At 39.1% G+C, this 18,585-nt stretch overlaps 5 protein-coding genes across 5 annotated transcripts; 2 read left to right on the forward strand and 3 right to left on the reverse strand.

Moving 5' to 3' along the window:
- Positions 1 to 446: 446 nt before the first annotated feature.
- On the reverse strand, positions 447 to 5,290 carry L201_002526 (uncharacterized protein; the record flags this gene model as incomplete). Its single annotated transcript, XM_066218302.1, has 6 exons — positions 447 to 1,236; positions 1,294 to 1,391; positions 1,468 to 4,499; positions 4,608 to 4,920; positions 4,983 to 5,199; positions 5,274 to 5,290. The coding sequence occupies 6 exons, from the start codon at positions 5,288 to 5,290 to the stop codon at positions 447 to 449; spliced, it is 4,467 nt and encodes a 1,488-aa protein (XP_066074399.1).
- Positions 5,291 to 6,143: 853 nt separating this feature from the next.
- L201_002527 (uncharacterized protein) lies at positions 6,144 to 7,343 on the reverse strand (the record flags this gene model as incomplete). Its single annotated transcript, XM_066218303.1, has 1 exon — positions 6,144 to 7,343. One exon carries the CDS (start codon positions 7,341 to 7,343, stop codon positions 6,144 to 6,146), a length of 1,200 nt encoding a protein of 399 aa, XP_066074400.1.
- A 1,031-nt stretch (positions 7,344 to 8,374) lies between these two features.
- L201_002528 (uncharacterized protein) lies at positions 8,375 to 11,240 on the forward strand (the record flags this gene model as incomplete). The annotated part of the gene is made up of 5 exons (XM_066218304.1): positions 8,375 to 8,473; positions 8,538 to 8,601; positions 8,666 to 10,154; positions 10,229 to 10,709; positions 10,818 to 11,240. The coding sequence occupies 5 exons, from the start codon at positions 8,375 to 8,377 to the stop codon at positions 11,238 to 11,240; spliced, it is 2,556 nt and encodes an 851-aa protein (XP_066074401.1).
- A 3,635-nt stretch (positions 11,241 to 14,875) lies between these two features.
- On the reverse strand, positions 14,876 to 16,042 carry L201_002529 (uncharacterized protein; the record flags this gene model as incomplete). The annotated part of the gene is made up of 1 exon (XM_066218305.1): positions 14,876 to 16,042. One exon carries the CDS (start codon positions 16,040 to 16,042, stop codon positions 14,876 to 14,878), a length of 1,167 nt encoding a protein of 388 aa, XP_066074402.1.
- A 2,068-nt stretch (positions 16,043 to 18,110) lies between these two features.
- Positions 18,111 to 18,485, forward strand: L201_002530 (uncharacterized protein; the record flags this gene model as incomplete). Its single annotated transcript, XM_066218306.1, has 1 exon — positions 18,111 to 18,485. One exon carries the CDS (start codon positions 18,111 to 18,113, stop codon positions 18,483 to 18,485), a length of 375 nt encoding a protein of 124 aa, XP_066074403.1.
- Positions 18,486 to 18,585: the final 100 nt, after the last annotated feature.

The raw sequence follows: 18,585 nt of genomic DNA on the forward strand, positions 1-18,585 counted from the left end.
ATACTGTATTTGCTTTCGTATAAACATGATCAACATCACACTATGAGAACCTGTCAACAACAATTCTATCCCATTTCCAACTTTTTTCCAGCTTGACATCATATCGACGGTGATCGCCGCTGGCCACTAACGCTGCCAGCATTATGGTGGGTACGAATTCATCATGTATGAATTTCAAGTAGTAACATGGTATATTGTATGATAGCATATGCATTGATATATATTTTGAATAATCTTGTACATTAACACAGAAGTATGGAAACTAAGTCTAAGTCGCAACAAACAGAAAAAGTTTGAGTGGTGATTTATATTTACTTTTCATATTTCTTCTTTCCTTTCCCTTCTTCTTCTGCATTTCCCCTTTTTGTCTACCTCTCTATATTTTCATTTACTTTCTAACCCAATTAACATCTCATCCCTCCACTATTACTCTATTGACATATTTATTATATTGACTGTCCTGATGATACCAAAGCTTCATCGAATGCAGCTTTAGCTTTAGCGAAAACAGCATAAGGATAATTTCTTTTTTCCATTTGATCTAAAACTTGTTTTGCTTTTTGTGTTTCTCCAGCTTTTAATTCAGCTTTTAACATTGATTCATAAGTTGAAGGTTCTCTATAAACCATTGTTGTAGGTTGTAAAGTTTGTGTTGAAGGTTTTTGATGTCCTGAAGAAGTTAATAATGTTGGATGATTGTTTGGTGCTGCTACACCACTTATAGAATCTCCCATTGAATTAAATAATTCTCTAGATTTTTTAATTTCATTTAATCTTGAATATCCATTTATCAATGCGTTGTATACATATGCAGTTGATTGTATATCGTTTCTTTCAAACAATTTGTCTTTAGTTGATTCTAATTCTTCTAAAGTTCCTTTTTGTGATAATACATTTAAGATTGATTCCCAGACTACAGCTTCTTTGATATATTTCGTATTAGACAAACTTTCGAATATTTCTTGGGATTTGACTAAATCATTTCCAAATATACCATATGCATTAATCAAACTTGCCCAATGAGTCCCTTGAACTTGTACATTTTTGTCCTGTTGAATTTGTTTGAATACATTTTCCATAGCTTCAAGATCTATTGGTGGTAATGTTGCATAAGTATCTAAAAGAAGTTTGTATGTATGTGCTGAAGGTGGTACATTGGCTTGTTGTAATAAGTGGTAAAAGTGAAGGACTCGAGATCGATTAGGTTGGGTTTGTAAGTAGAATTGCATCATTGTACTGTGAACGGAAGACATTAGCATGTTGACAAATATTGATAGCAGACTATCTACTCACTTGTATGGTGGTACTCTAGCTTTGAAGTTACGTTGACTAGCCATTTCTTCGAAAAGAGTTTCGGCTGATTGAGCATCACCAACTCTGCAACAAGCGTTCTGCGAGAGTATTGAAGACCCTTGTTAGCATGTATTTCTATGTTTAATACAGAAGGCAGATCGAAAGATAGCTCACAATAACAGCACCATAAGTTACACTTGAAGGTTTAATACCTTGATTTTTCATATGTTTAAATAATTCTAAAGCTGTTTCAGCTTTTCTTGCTTTTGACAATTTTGATATGATTGTATTATATAGATATAAGTGTGGTTTTACACCCATTAATTGAGATTCATCAAATAATTCTCTTGCAATTAAAGCATCATCTGTTGTGTCTTTTGATGATGCTATCATTGTTGCATATGAATCTGCTGAAGGTGATAAACCTTGTTCAATAATTCTTGATCTATGTAATCCAGCTTGTTCTAAATATCCTAAATGACAATTTGCAATTAACATTGAATCTTCAACTTGATGCCATGATGATATTTTATTTTCTGGTCTAACATATTTATTTAAAATAACTTGACATAATTCATACAATTCCCTGACTTTTGATTCTTCACCGAATCTAGATAAATGATCAATTAATGAACATAAAACACTTATGTATGGTATAGCATTTCTACTTAATCCTTCTTTAACTAATTCATATGCTTGTAAAGGTGTAATAGGTGGATTTCTATGTGTAAATCTTTCGATTTTAGCTGATATTGCTTTATCTGTATAAAGAGTGTATTCTGCTGATTTGTCGGTTGAAGATACATCTGTTTCACTCGTTACCGATGAAGGAGGAGTAAATTCGCTAGATACTGGAGATTCGGGTGAACCAGCTGATGAAGGAGAAGATACCGATTGAAGAGATTGAATGGCAGCATCAGTCAATTCTTTGGCTTGTTGCTCACCAAATACGGGTGTTAAAAGATGATTAGATCGCTCAACACCGAATCGGTAGACAATTGATTTGATGACTGATTGAACGGCAGGGTGATCTTTGTATTCTGTAATCAAGTTGTTTTCCTTATTGACTTGTTCAAGAATCGATATCAAAGATAAAAATGAGTCATCGTAGTCTCCTTCACTAACTTTTTCTTGGGGGAGAGCATTGAAGGAACCAAGTAGAACAAGTAAATCTTGGTTTGTAATATCTAATTTTTCATTGGAGTCTCTTGTAAGGATCTTTGATGTTATGGCAGAAGAGATACTGAGTTCAGTTTGTACACCTAAAGTAAAGATTCGATGAGTAAGAGTAAGGAGTTTGTTCAATGGTATTTCAGTTTGAGATATAGCTATAAGAGTTGATATAAGTTTTGATTGTACCTCTTTACTTATTGACTGTCTAATTGCTATAGCTTCTATGGCTAGAATTAAATCGTCCCATCTTTCTGATTTTGATAATAAAGCTGTATGTTTCGTTAACACAGACATATCAAGTGGGATTCTACCACTTTTACTAAACGATCTGATTTCATCTAATAGAGCTTCTCTTTCTGGGCCTATTGGTAATTCAGTTGCACGAACAACTAAAACAGTGTAGATTCTCCACAATCTTTTTCCTACAGTTGTCTTACTTGCTGGAGTATTGAATTGATCATATGAATTAGATAACGTTTGTACAACTTTTTTGGCATCATCTAATCTTTCAGATTTAATCAAAATATCAATTAATCCCGTAGTATGTTCTAAGGTGAGACGACTTGTTGGCATTTTTCCTAAATAGGATGGTGAATGGAATTTATCATTCCACTCTAGAGCTAAATCAATTTCACCCGATTTAGCAAGATCGACAACTACTTGACCTAATGTTCTATGGGTTGCAGAAGGAGCTATCTGATTGGTGGGTCCTGATTCTGTTGGAGTGTTGGTTGTAGATTTCATCATTTCATCAAGGATTTCAATCGATTTTGATGATTTGCCGGCAGAGATATAGGCAGAGATAGCATTGTTCCATGATTCTTGACGTATACCTTCAGCTCGGGTTTGAGATGTGGACTGTTCAGCTTTTCGAGTTGGATTAACACCGGACCAGATTTCTTCAGGGTTTCCTTTGGCGGAAGCCTTCTTGAAGTCTGCCCAGGCGTTATCTAGTCCTTTGACATCTTTACTTTCACCATATACTTTGAAAAGGTGTCTGTGTAGACTGATACTACCAGGTACTTTCCATCTTTGAGCTAAATTAATTATTTGTTCCATTGCTTTTATATCGGGTTGGGATTGTCTACTCATAGCAGTTAGAAGTGTACCATACACCGAGAGTGGGAAACCAACTGCTGAATTGACTCTAGTAGCTGCTCTAAAAAGTTTAAGTGCTGATGGTAAATTACCTTCAGCTTCGTATGACTGGAATAGATGGTCTTTTTCAGCTGCAGCATTGAAGTTCCAAGTTTCAGGTCCAAGTAATAGAGCTCTCCATTGACCCCACGATTTTTGGTCTTCCCAACTTCTGATAGCATCTTGAACTTCTACCGAACGTAAGGATAATGCTCTAATTACGAATCCATATGTCTTATTATCGGGAATAAAATCACGCTCAAGTATCTCATTGTAGATCTCAAGTATTTCAGCGATTGATTGACCAGGTTTTCTAACTCCCATTAAAGCACTCAAACACCCATTATATGTTCGAAGTGAATATCCGCTTGACAATGGATATTGTTCGTGTAATGCTGGATCACCAGGTTGTTTATCTTCTGAAAAGGGTGAAACCGATCGCGGAGATCTGTAATGTCGGATCAATTGTTCTACAAGTTGTGAATCACCAGAATCTCTTGCGCTGATCAAAGCATCATATATAGCGATTTCTTTAGGATCCGCGTTAGGTCGAGAGGGTTTGGAGGTCTCTTCGTCTTGTTGTTGTAATAAGAGTTCTACAGGTGGTTGATCTAAAGATGTTCTTTCTACTGCTGCTGTGGAGTTTCTTCTGACCATACCTAATCTCTTACCAGGTAGATCTCGTCCCGCAAGATCCATCAAAACTCTGTTTGGTTGACCAAGCACTCTAGTAGCCGGTGTAGAGGATGCTGAGACTAACGGTTCGAGATCTTCTGCTTCTAGCGATCGCGGTATGTCTGATCGAGTTGATAATGATCTTAAGCCTAATCTGCCCCTGGGTTTTGGTATTCCAACTTGCCATATCTCAATAGCGGATGGGGATCGAGTGAGACCAGCTCTTTGTTGACGAGAAGGTGAAGATGATCGAATTGGTGTCCGGGAGGTTGCTGCTTCTGAAGATGTCAAGGGGGAAACTGATGAACTAGATGGGAATGCGATTGAACTCCTTCTTCTACTTCGACCGCTTGTTGGCAAAGCTAGTCTTTCGAATCTTTCTGAATCCTCTAATCCTTCTAGCTCCATAACCGTTACTTTACTGCCTCCAGCTCTAGCTTCTATTTCACGTCTAACTTCTCGTCCTACTCCATCACTTGGCCCTATTATTCTGGTTCGTTTCGATAATCGATGTTTGAGCAACAATGAGGAGTTTCTAAGCGAGTTTGCATCCTGTATCGAGTTGTCATCAGAGTTGGATAAAGTTGAAGAAGGATCTACTGATGCCGTCTGAGGGAGAGAAAGGAATGCTCTAGCATGGCCCTAATAACAAGATATAAGAATTAGCGAAATCAATCCATTCAGCCGAAAAGTCGATCACATACGGTATATCCCCCTCCAGCACCGGCATTTCCACCATAACCATGTCTACCTGTACTTCCACTAGATCCAGCCGTCTGTGTTGGGTTTGCTCCTTGAGCTACCAATGAATTCCCAGCACCATTATGAGGGAGATGATGGAGGAGTGAAGGGTTAGCTGTAAAATGGTCGGGTGAAGCACCTGAAGAAGAGGGGAGTCGAATGAATGGACGGAAGTGGGCTCTGATGGTCAGATGTGGATGCATGTATCAGCTTCTACACCAAACGAATATCCTTGTGTAAAAGTCTCAACTTACGTCGCTTTGGTCAACATTTTGCTGATTCTTGAATTGTAATATTTATGAGATTAGTTGTCCAGTGTTTTTTGAATTGAATAGGTGAATTCTCCCAAAGATATGTTGAAGCTGTTCTTGATTGGTCGAAGAAATACGATTGCTGTAGGTTGAGATGGTCGAGTTTCACTGTTAACAATCTTAATGTAATTTACTTAAATATCGGGATGTGAAAGATTCGTAGTAACCTATTTTGTCGATGTTCTGTAAATCATCCTTTTAATCTAATCTATCCTACACCAAATACACCCGAATGGTCGATCTATCCTTTCCTTGTTGAGGAAGTGACCTATATGATACTGGATAGAAATCAAAGCAGACTGAGTAGCAAATAGCAAAGAAAAAGTACTTCGGCCTACGATTTGTGTGCTCAACGGCAACTTTTAAACTTCTAGCATCTTTTCTAACTTTTCAACAAACTAGTACTGATATTTGGTTTTTCGGATACCTCCACCAAATAATTCTTTCCGACCCGACTTAATGCATGATTACATAAGATGATCTGCTTTGCCACTTCGGCGTTAATAGCATGCACGCAGTAATCTGAATCGTTATCACTCGCTTAACTTAGCTGAAGAACCCCGGCGTTGCAGAAAAGATCTAGAGTTACCCGTAAGGTTTGTCGAGAAGCATTTTATACATGAGATTACTCGTGTACAACTCAAAACAATTCCTTCTGATTTATACAATTACGTGTACAACCACCATGCTGCTGATGCTATCGATATGGTAACAACTTTGAGGTGCAAAGTGTATTTATCAAATCATACAGGCTCTATAGTGCATCGGTTATTTTCTGCTCATAAGCTTGGGATTTGGTCGGAAAAGTATAGATTACTCACCTCTGCAAACTTCACAAATATGTTGCCGGATTGCGTCCTCTCCAATATACCATTTCATTTGCTTGGCTCCTTCAAAGAATTGCTCGTCTGGTCGACCACTGCGTAGGGTATTATCATCAATCTCCTTTAATTGTCTATCACACTCAGCTTTGAAAGACATCAAACCTTCCTTTGACATTGAGAATTCAGTCGATCCTTGCATGATTGAGACTCGTGACGCTTTGGCGCATTTGGAAATTAATTCCTCTTGAGGTTCCGTTTCGTAATATTCCTTACATCCTTGATGACCGCGATCATGTTGGTAATACATCTTTGAATTACCAATAGATCTGCAATGATCATCATCACAATGTATGATTTTACCTAATGATATTTTAGTCGTTTCATCTAGTGTGATATATTCAATCAGGTTGAGGTCGATATCATGATAAGTGATATTGATGGGTATTGACTTTGGAAATATCATTGGAATGAAACTTCTTGGTATACGTTCTTTACTATCTCTCATCTCCTGTATGTCTTCTTCGTCAGACCATGCATCATCTTCATACTCATCGTATTGGTTCCATTTCATGCAAATATTCTTTGGTTCAGAACATAAAACCTTCATGAAATTCAAAATCTTTGAAGGTGGATTATGATTGTAATCTAATATATAACAAATAGAATGAACGTTTGGAAGTAACAATTGGCCGTAGTGAGATAATAAAATTGAAATTGATTTAGTGGTTTCTTTGGTCGGATAAGTCGATAAACCATAAAATAAATCAGGATTTAGCAAATTAAGAGTTAACATTCTGACAAACGTTAAGTTCTGACGAATTCGTAATGGTCTGGGTAATTCTGGATTTGGTTCGGCTTCAATTTGGATAGGTCGAGTTTCAAGATCTGTGTGAACATTGATACTGTGCTCTTTTGGTATCCAATGGATATATTGAACTCGCATATAACCATCCTCTCTTGGGACTAAGTTGAATGGATAGAAAAGTTCTTCGAAATCATCACTTGAGATTCGTTCATAGAGTATAGGTGTTACGAATTTGTAAAAGCTTTTCGATACTGTTTGAAGTGATCTTAAGCCATTGAGCTTTCTCCTATTCTCTTTCGCCGAGTTACGAATCTTAGTTTCTTCAATGATTTGATGTATAATCTCTAGTGGGATGAATTTGCCACAAAGATAGATTGTAGACATCCTGCAAGCTGGAATGCTTTACGTTACAGTATGTGAAGTACGAGTATCGAGTAAGTCGATTGTTTTGAGCAATACGAGTAAACTAATAGTATCCTTGTCACTCCAGCTTGAAATTGTGCGATCAAAGCAGAAAGATATAAAGAAAGAAGAGTTTGGCTCTTTAATCCACACCAAGTTACCTGATTCAATAAGACTATTTATACGATGGTGTTGATAGAGGTAAGGTTACGTATAACTGAATTCGGAGTGGTGTGCTTCAATGACCAATACACGTCATAAAGTACTAAAGTGACTGTACTCGAGTACCCACTCTTGACTCACTTTCGACAGACGTGCGTACTTCGATTGAGTGCTACCAAGAAAGGATCTCATTATTGAAGATCGTACATAGCATCCTGTATATTTCTCTAGCGTTCACCAAAATGAATACATAATATACTCATAAAATACATAAAAACATAAATACCGTGAGTTGAAGAATCCTCTTAGCTGCGTTATTTTCTTAGTACAGGCAGACCAGACACGTACCAGAAGATATGATAATTTTAGCAAATCCCGATAACCCGGACAAAGCCGTAATCACCTCTTTCCAATCCAACTTGAATCATCATTAACCTTACTCGTATTCTATCTTTCATGCTCACTACCATTCAGGCGATCTGGCATAAAAAGCATTATCAATCTCTTATGTTTTCCAACACTTTTGGACGGTACAACACCAATATGCCTAAAAATCACCTCCTTGATGGGTTTGTGCACTGCAACAATGTCCAGGAACGGGATATACAACACCAATTCAAGAAAGGTTGAATGATCTTCTACGTTTTCATGATGTAGTCTTTTCTGGCCCGTGTACGAAACGTAATGTGCTTTTTCCACCTCTCTATAGATTTCAACGTGATTAAACGTATCTCGAACTCATTGACAAGAACAAGATGTCATATTTCGATGTCAAGTGTCGTAAACAAAATCTATTTGGGCATTCAACAAGCTGTTCATCAACGATCACGATTGATGAACGCGTAGAGAATATGCATCGTAAAAACTTAAATGTGGACAGTAGATTAGAGAAGAGAGGTGGCACTGTACCTAATGGGCAGATATTAGCAGATTGGCAAACGTATTTATCAGTGAGTTGTAGAACCGTTTCATCCATTCAAACCATCTCTTATACTAAAGGATGATCACAATCAGTATGTAACCACCGTCAACGATACTCCTTATACAGTCACTACTATAGCGAATCTTCCACTTACATGTAAGTGATTGTACACATATCTCCATCTGATAGCTCAAAAGTATTGATCAATTATTTCTTTTAGACTACGGACCGTCTATACCACTTGGTGACGGATGGACTTATGGCGGTCTCACCTCGCCTACTGGAACCGATCAATTGGCACCTCCTATGACTTCAACAACAGATGAAATGCCAATTACAGCAACTGACACAATTCCTCCTCCCTCCTCCACCTTGACAAGCGGAACTACGTTCACTGATTCTCCGACGAGCCCATCAGCTATCGCTTCATCTTCATCGATGAGCCCCAACGCACAACCTACGTCTTCTTCTGATTCTAGGCCTACACCTTCATCATCCAGTTCTACTTTACCCTCACAAACCACCTTTTTATCTTCCACGCCTTCCTCGATAGGTATGAGCGGTTCTATCACAGCTTCAGCTCCACCACAAACCTCTATACCTACCGAATCACCTCCAGAGTCTCATCGCAATCTTCTTGCACCATTGCTTGGCGCACTCATCCCATTAGTCGTTGCAATTCTAGTAATTTCAATCTTTTTGTGTATATATCATAAGGATCGACATTCTCGAGATTCGAGGTTTTTTGATATATTCTCCAAATCAAAGTGGTCATCTGTGCCATCTGGCCCTAATGAAGCGACATCAAAAGGTAAATCCAGAGAATTAGGTGAAAATCAAAATCTATTTGGTATCAAATCACCAACTGAGAAATCAGCTTTATTAACGGGATGGACAGCTCAACATCATCGTAGATCATCTTCAATTGATGACAGAAGGGATGAGGCGGAAGTAGATGAGGAATTGAGAAATTTAGGTAATCAAAATAATAGTCTATTGCAAAGGTTGAATTTAGGTTTAGGATGGTTTGCTACACCTTCCAACTCAGATTCAAATTCATCTAGCAGTTCAAGAAGAGGGAATAGGATAACAAGTGGAAATACATTAGAGAAAGGACAAGGTAGAAGAGTATTTTCACCTTCAACTATGGTCACTGCTGCAGCAGCCGGTTTGCTCGGATTTACCAAGAAAAGGAGAAAAGTGGCCGCTTTGACTGGTTCTCGATCTGGATCTAGTGGATCGAATGATGGATATGAAAGAGTATTAGAAGATGATCAACTGTTTTTTACTGTGCCAAAAAGAAATACCAACGAAGGTACTTCGACAGGATCATACTCAAGATCCAGAACTGGTTCACCTGCAACTGCAACCCATCAACCTATCTTCCAAGGTTACTCAACTCACCAACGTTCATCCGATGAAGATTCCAGAGGTAGATTATCGGCTCCTGCTGAAATCACAACTTTTAGCGTTGGTATACCTGAAACTCCAGGTACTGATGCGCCAGATTTATCTCTAGATATGACTGAAATGGGAGTTGAAGGTCCAAGAAGAGCGAGATGGTCTGAAGATGGTGAAAGGATGAGGTTTCCCGTACCACCTGGTGCGAGTTTAGGTTTATATGACGATAATACTTTTGGTAGACCGCCTAGGATTGGTGAGATGTCTGAAGGTTGGAATAGGGACAGTTATTTAAGTGGGGATACTGAGTGAGCACAATATTGGGCATATAATTGACAGTGTACGTTCAAACGCTCATAATTCAATTTGATATCTTTTTTAGTTACTATTCCGCTCCTTCGCACCAATCATCGATCAACTCCCCTGGCGGTGGCGTCCCATTTCCAAGAGATACCGCAGAATATCGCCATGTATCTGTATCGGCATTCGGATCACATCCATCTACTCCAACTCGTCAAACTCGTTTCAATCAACCAACATCTTCGTCTTCGATCCACCACTCATCTCTACGTAACGAAAGTCCTGTAAGACGTGGATCACCTTTAGCCCCATCGCCATCGAAACCTAGGCCTACAAGTCAAAGACCGATTTCTGGGATAGGTAATACGTTCCACTCCATACGAAATTTGTTTTCATCTACGCCGACTCCTTCTCCGGGTATACAAGGTGAAAGTCAAGGTAATAATGAGAACAGGAATAAAAGAACTAGTTATATAGGTCAACCCATGGTGGATGGTACTTTGATGAGTGTAAATAGGAGTCTTGACGAGTTTGGTGCACCATTGAGACAAGGTGCTCTAACTGTAAGTGCAGTTTGACAAGTCTGCTGGAACAATCCTTACCCTTGCTGGTGCGCTCATTTTAGTCTCATGAAGATCATAGCTAATAGTGTTGTTTACTGTTATTTCCAGGCTCCTACGATCATCTCACCTAGACCATCACATTCATCAGAAAGAGCTTCACTTCATTTATCAATTCCATCTCCGAATTATCAATCTCCATTCAATTCACATTCTTCACATTCAACTTCTAATTCATCAACAAATGATGCTACCGAAGCCTCTGATGAACCTGTATTAAGAGGTAAAAGAAGTAAAGGAATGTTATTACGAACATCTAAAATTGGTGAATTACATAGACCACAACCACAACCACAATCACAACCTAGACCTCAACCTACTCCTTTACAAAGCCCTACAGGAGAAAATAGATTACCAAGCTGGGAAGGGGATATACATGAATTCATGGCCAAAGGTGAAGAATTGCCTCCTTTAACACCTGACAGAGAAATTATGAGAGATAAAGGTATGAGAGGTAGTTGGTTAGGTAAATAGTCGCTGGCTTATAGGCAAGTCAATTACTGTACAAACATTTACCCTGGTTTTGGAAACGAATGAAACCCCTGTATATATACTAGACCTAAGTCAATTGATTTTGATATCATGGAATGATTGGAATATATGAAATATGATCCACGCTAATCTATTCGACGTACAGAGCAGCGATTGAACCACAATCTGCAAGCATATAAGTGTACTATCATGCCAAGGGTTAAGAGTCTCCGCCTATACTGCAGTAAAAGTTTACACCGGCACTAAAAGTGTAGAGTTCAGAGTCAACTCCGAAAGTATCGAATTATAAAGGAAAGATAGAGATCACTCACATCCACACGATTGGCAGAGTGGCTCATTCTTAACTTGTTCTCCATATACCCATTCTATATCAAGATTCCAATCATCGTAAAACTTCCTTTTTTGAGTATCATTCGCTCCTCTCCAATCTAAATACTCTTCTTTAAACGCCTCTGAAGACGAATGAAGATCTTCTATGTTGGCTTTGATATCCGCAACATCTTCACCATTGATGATTATGCGTAGTATTCTGTTGCTTCTGGGTCGCTTCCATCGACCATTGAGGAAAAAATTGATATCATCATGTAAATATTTCAAAACAGCGTGTATGGTAGTCCTTATTAATTTTGAATACGATATTCGAAAGTTGTTGAGATTTCCACTGTACTCGTATGAGAGATCCTCACCTGAAAAAGAACCTCCATGCATAACGACATGGAGATCTGAGCTATTGGAAGAAGGGTATAGCTGTTTTTCCTCGAAACAAGGAATCATGGCGGGGTCAACGAAGTTCATGCACATGTTTTTAGGTATGCACAGGTCGCCCACCAAACTAACGATCAAGTTGTAGCTGTTGGTGTCGACGAGATTGTGAGCGACCAACCTGATTGAGTGGACATTTGGTAGCCATAATCCTTTTTCATTGGATTCTAGCGCTTCTTCTATATCTTTCAATTTCACGAGAGCCATGTGATTATCTGATGATTGAATGAGGGATAGCTTCTTAGTAAGCTTGAGTCTGTCTAGAACGGTTTCTCCAGCATGATTAGTGTTGTCAAGAAATCTTGGATCTAAAAGGTCTACCACCCGGTTATCCCAAATGATGATATCTGTGTATAGATATGGTGTAACGATATTATAGTAAAATTTTGAAATACGTTGAAATGAAGCCAATGTACCAAGCTGATCAGATTGTCTTATAGATTTGAGTATCATATGAAGTACTTCCAAAGGGAGATCGTCGAGGGTATGAGAGCTTGAAAGCCGCATAGTTGTTATTACGCTTGATGATACAGTTTAGATAGGTGATTGGAAACTGTCGAAGATCAAGAAAGAATGCAGGAAAGGAAACAGATATCAGTTATCTTGTGAGCTGTTTGTTGTTATTAATACGAGCAGTGAAGTTAACCTTAGAGGAATGTGCAAATGTACCTGAAGTTTGTTTCAAGCTTATCATGGACGGTTTTACGTAAATACAGATTTCGACAAACTGATAACCATTTTTCCGCAGATCTTCATGACGGGATGATTCTGATTTCTGACATAGTGAAGACCGATGTGATTTACCATACGATCATACTTTACACCTTAGCTGCGTAAACCAGCATCTTAGACAGATTCTTCAATCTCTAGGTGTCTCTTTTCGTATCTACTGACCCGTATCACTTATTATCGCAAGCTACATAGCTTTCCGAGAATCAATATCCAGCTCCATATAACAATTTCACATTCTCAAAGAACCGCTTAGCATTATTGTTAACAGCTTCTATAGTTCAGCTCTTGCGATAACAGGCTGCAGAATAATGTGAATAACATTACATGACATACTTCGATGCACAAGAAAAATTGATGCATAGTAATCCACTTGTATGGTGCGTAACTGTTGCTATGATTGTATTGAATATGCTGTAAGCATGATTTGTGATACTGATTGAGTGAGGATCCTCATTCATGGTGTACAAGCAGAGACTCTAAATTCAGGGCTTTCTGCCCTTCATCAACTCCTCTTGCGGACATGTGCGATCATGTATTCAGATTATGGTCATACCGGTACTGGATGTTATCAAATTAATTGTTAACCGCTAATAGCAAATGATGTAAAGAAAGTTGCGAGATCACTCACATCCACATGCTTGACAGGGCGGTTCGAATTCAACTCCTTCCCCGTATATCCATTCAACATCATCATACCAATGATAACATTCCTGTTCCCTAGGATCACTTTCAAAAGTCCAGTCCGCCATCATCTCCATGTAGTACTGTTTCCGTAGGATGAAGGTTTCTATGTAAGCCTGAATTTCCTCGATGTTGCCATGACGGACAATTAGGCGCAATGATCGTTTGTTTTCCTCTGGGTCGACGGAGTCTTGCATATCTTCGAAGATGTTGTCCCAAAACAGTTCCTTCAGAACGGCTATTGGTAATGGGTGTGAAATACGCAAATTTGAGTAGGATAAGAGGTGTAATTTGACGGAAGTTAACGAGGTTTGATGAACGACCACATTCGTGCTCGGTTTAGCGAAAGGACGGATTAATCTGTATGGCAAAATGCCTGGTCCACGCAATGAATTGTGCGATGGTTTGAGGCGAGTGAAACACAGGTTTCGAGGTGTGCACATCTGAGCAACTAAGTGAACAGTTTTTAGAAAGAAGTTTTTGGTGACTTTCTGAACAACTAAACTGACTGAGTGGATATTTGGAAAATTTAATCCTTTGATACTGTTCTCTAACAATGCTTCTATATCATCTAGGGCTTCTACATCCTCTATCCCCCTGTCTTCAAATGATGATTCGACGAGTGAGAGTTTTCTAGTAAGCTTGAATCTATCTGAAAGTGCTCGCCCGTTGTGATCGGTGGTTTGAGGTACTTTATTGGATTTCAGAAGGTTGATAAGCTGAGTATCCGAGATAATCAATTCTGTATACAGGTAGGGTGTGGTGATGTCATAGTGGAGTTTCGAAGTGCGTTGAAATGAGGCTAATGTAGGGAGCTGGTCAGATTGGCGTACAATTCTGAGTATCATGTGCAGTATGTCCAAGGGAACGTTGGTCGTGTGGGTAGACGAAGAAGACATGATTGACGTTGTGGTTAAAGTATTGAGAACGCAAATGGGAACTATAATCAGGTCTTTAACGGGATAGCTCATTTACTATGAGATAACCAAACGATAATACTTACTATTGTAATTCTACAGTACGGATAGCAAGGCCATGATTTTGTCCTTACTTCCACCTCTTGAGACAAGTTTGATGAAAAATGAAAAGAGATGAAGAAAAGAAAAGAAACGTAAACCTGGATATGATGATCTGTGAGAGAAGTAGAGGTACGTGCAAGTATGTCTGTGCAAGTGTGTCGATCGTTTGGCCAATCATTATCATAATTTACGTAATTGATGAGACAATCATAGCTGATCGATTTTTGATTAGCATCCCAAGAAGGTGAAGACCAACGGTACAAGACCATATAACCAACAGCTATAGAACATGTATGTCAGGGCATATCATGCGGATTGAAATGATTATAGGCATTCGGAATCGATCGTTGGAGAGATCCCTAGATTAGACCTACAGTCAGGTTAGATCATGACCTATCATCGCTTCATATAGTAAGAGACCATCTATAACAACTCACTTCTGCAAGTTTTACAGATTTCCTCTTCCGTGTTTCTACCTGCAACTACCCAGCTTATTTTCTCAATAAAATGTCTAGCATTACTAACAGCTTCTAATGTCCAACCACCCCCATCTCCTATCGATGCACCAGATTGTAATTCTTCTAACATTCCCATACAGATTAATCTTATCTCTTCTAAATCTTGTTTACTGCTTATACCACCGGGTTCTAAGCTTGTGTGGATTGACCATTCGCCTCTCCACCTTCCTTTATTTGATCTAGGTCCAGCTATTAACCATTTAGCTATATTTTCTTTCTGGAATCTTTCGCAAGACTTATACTGGTGTGTCTCATCTTCATCACCATCTTCACCATCACATCCTTCATCACAGGATAGACTAGCATACGATATCTTCACTGTAACATCATTATGAGATCGTGGGATCCAAGATGGCATTGCTGAATGTACCGTTATAGACCTAACTGTCCAATCAAAGGATTCTAAAGCTGCAAAAGTAGAGTTACTGTATAGAAAGGGGTGTGTCCATTTGAAGCATAAATGCTGAGGCGAACATAAACTTGATAATAGCGTCCATATCTCACCTAGTTCCAAATCGTTCTTCGGTTTACCTACACATGATATACATTCTAAGGATGGGAAGAGGTATTGACCTGTATAGTTCTGGTAATGTGATAAAAGGGAAACAACCTTTTCTAAATCTGGGGATAGCTCAGATGGTTCATCTGCATCATATTTGAGTGTGATATTTCTGACATATGATAAGTTGATCTTGAATCTAATGGGAGCTGGATGATGTACAGATGGACTTGATCCCAAATCCAGTATGTCTTTTGCGTCTTTACTAGGAGTGATGCTTTCAGCGTATTTGATTGTTCTAAATAAACTATGACCTTCCCCTTTGTTCCATCTTAAGGTCTGACCAAGTAAACTTGTGATGCCTTTCTCATGTAAAACAAGATTTCGGTACAAATAGGGGGCGATGGCAGAGTAGTGAGCGCGCGAACATAGCTGGAGGGTAGCTAAAGTTGAAAATTTAGATTGGGCTTGCAAAATTGAGAGGACATGGAAGAATGCGTCTTGATCGAGATTGAGTCCACTTTCAGTAGCCAAACCTATTGTGCTACGATTGCCATAATCAATTCCTAACATAGGATCTGTTCGATGAAAGTGATGTAGGTGAAAAAAGTAAAACAAGGAAGGTACAAGCTAGCAATGGAACATTCTTAGTTTTGGGAATTTTGTATAAGATCTTTCGGTCAAGTCCGTAAAAACGCGTCACTGTATGGCTAAGTAAATCGTCCTTATTGATGCATGCCAACTTTCGCTGAGTTACAAATTTGGTATAGACTGACTGTTTTCAGTATTTTATGTTCTTGTTTATACCGGCTCTAATGATGTGATCACAAGGAAGGAAGGTTAATATCACTCTCGGAAACTAGGTTTTTTGCGTCTAATACATATATTCAATCACCACCGCATGCTTCACATATTTCCAACTGCCCTTGCTCAGCCGGAATCCATTTAATACTGGCGAGAAAATCAAGATAGCTTTTTGTCGCTTCTTTCGGGTTCCTGCGACCCACTTCAGACAGTTGGAGCTGCCATTCACCTTTTTCAAACTCATTTCTTCGCTTCTCCAAATACTCCAGATAGGCATCTCTTAAAGTTTTTAAAGTCTGTTCAGAGCTACCATTCATCGAGATAGGGTTACATATAACTACATCGCTTAGGTATCGGTGATCCCATTCCCCACGCCTGAACGCGCGGAAGATCTTCAAGGCTGTAACTTCCATGCATAGTTTGCTGGAGGGTTGAGCTTCTTCGGGACAGTCCTCTGAGCATGAATGCCTACAGGAAAATCTGACCTTGACTTGAGGCAAAAACCATGTTGCAACGAAAAAATCTTCAGAGTGGACGTTGATACTTTGCAAGCGGATCTTCTCAGCCCATTTATATAACCGACATGAAGTCGACATCCCTGTGTGACATATATGTTGTGGGGTTGTGTTATTCATCATCAAATTCCATATGTCACCTAGATCTTCTTCACATCCTTTTATAACTGTGCATGTTAGTGCATGTACAGATGGGAATAATGGCTGATGAGTGAATAAGCGATAATTGAGGAAGAAACACATTGTCTCTGTGTGAGGTTCACCAAAGTTATAGAGGGAAAAATCGTCTTCGCCGGAACTTTCTCTTCTAGGTATATCGAATACAAGCGTGACGATCTGTATATGTGGCATGTTGATTCTAAATCTAAATGGAGCTGAGAAAGCGATGGAAGGTGTCGATCCCCGATCCACTATATCAGAAACATTGTCTACTGGCTTGATGATATCGCGATACTTGACAGCCCGATAGAAATTGTAAAATTCTCCTTTCTTCCAGGAGAAGATCTGGTTAAAGAACTTGAGATATTTACTGTCTAATGTAAGATGCCGGTATACATATGGTGTAACGGACGAATAATGAGATCTGAATCATTGTTGGAGGTTCATGAGAGTCAAAGTATCATTTTGCTTTGACAGGTGTAGGAGGATTCCGAGGAACACGTTTTCAGGTAATTGGATTCCTTCGGATGTTGCAAGTGTACGGGTCAACAAGGTGTGTGTCTCACCTTCAAGTTCGCTGGTGTTCATAATGAATGATAATTCTTGGTTGGATAAGATGGAGATGACATGGTGTCGAGGTTGAAGAATGGGATAAGTATGTTGATTGTTGATTGATGTTGCAATGCGACAGATGACTCCATATTTTATGGAAACGCTTGGACCTCTAGGGTGGAGGCGGATTATGTACAGTGACGTAAGCAGTCTGTCACGTGGCAGATGGTTTTATCCTTCGATGATTTTGTCGGATCTCTAATTGATGAAAGGCTTTTTCAAAGGCACTCCGAGCAATTCTACCTCCGCTGAATTCGGAAAACCTCATAATCAACCTTTGATCTTCCCGCCAAGGTCTTCGAAAATCTCAAAAGTAAAGACGATCATGTACAGCAATACAAACGAAGAATATCTCATTGGCTTCCCGATTTGAGGTCAGGAAGAAGGCGTTATTTTTGCTTAATCCCCAGATATACGTTATATAAGCTCGAACGTCTAGACTTGCGTTTCTTATGAGTACTGAAGTATTCTGTCAACATCCCAGCTTACACAATTCAATCCTCACATAAATCCACTACTCTACTTCCAGAACAGAGTAATTCAGAAGCAATATGCCCTACACTTCCACTCCTCCATTGCTTCAGGAATCATCCGTCTATGGACCTGAAGCTACTGTAAGCGTTACTGAATTATCTACTGGAAGACAATACACTTCATATCTTACTTTAAGCAAAAGTGTCAAATCTTATCCATACCAATGTACCAATACATCTCTCAATGGACATCCAACTTTGCTGATTGAGCTCGTTGAGCCTAAAGAAAGGGCTGAGATTACCGAAGATGCTTTTAGAGAGCTTGGCGGGTACAAATTCGACGTTAAATGGAATGAAAGTTCCAATGAGGCGGCAACCAACGCCACCAAATATCGGGACAACCTATTCGAAAGGCAATTAGCCAAGTCAGCCGAAGCGAAATCTCGTCTTTAGGATGAGACTAGCGACCGTAACATGCAAAAACTTGGAATAGATTGTGGTGTAACAACATTGTGATAAGATCGCAATGAGAATCATCGACATCTTACACGAT

The sequence above is a fragment of the Kwoniella dendrophila genome, chromosome 3, assembly GCF_036810415.1.
Source record: "Kwoniella dendrophila CBS 6074 chromosome 3, complete sequence".
In the NCBI taxonomy this organism is placed as follows: Eukaryota; Fungi; Basidiomycota; class Tremellomycetes; order Tremellales; family Cryptococcaceae; genus Kwoniella; species Kwoniella dendrophila.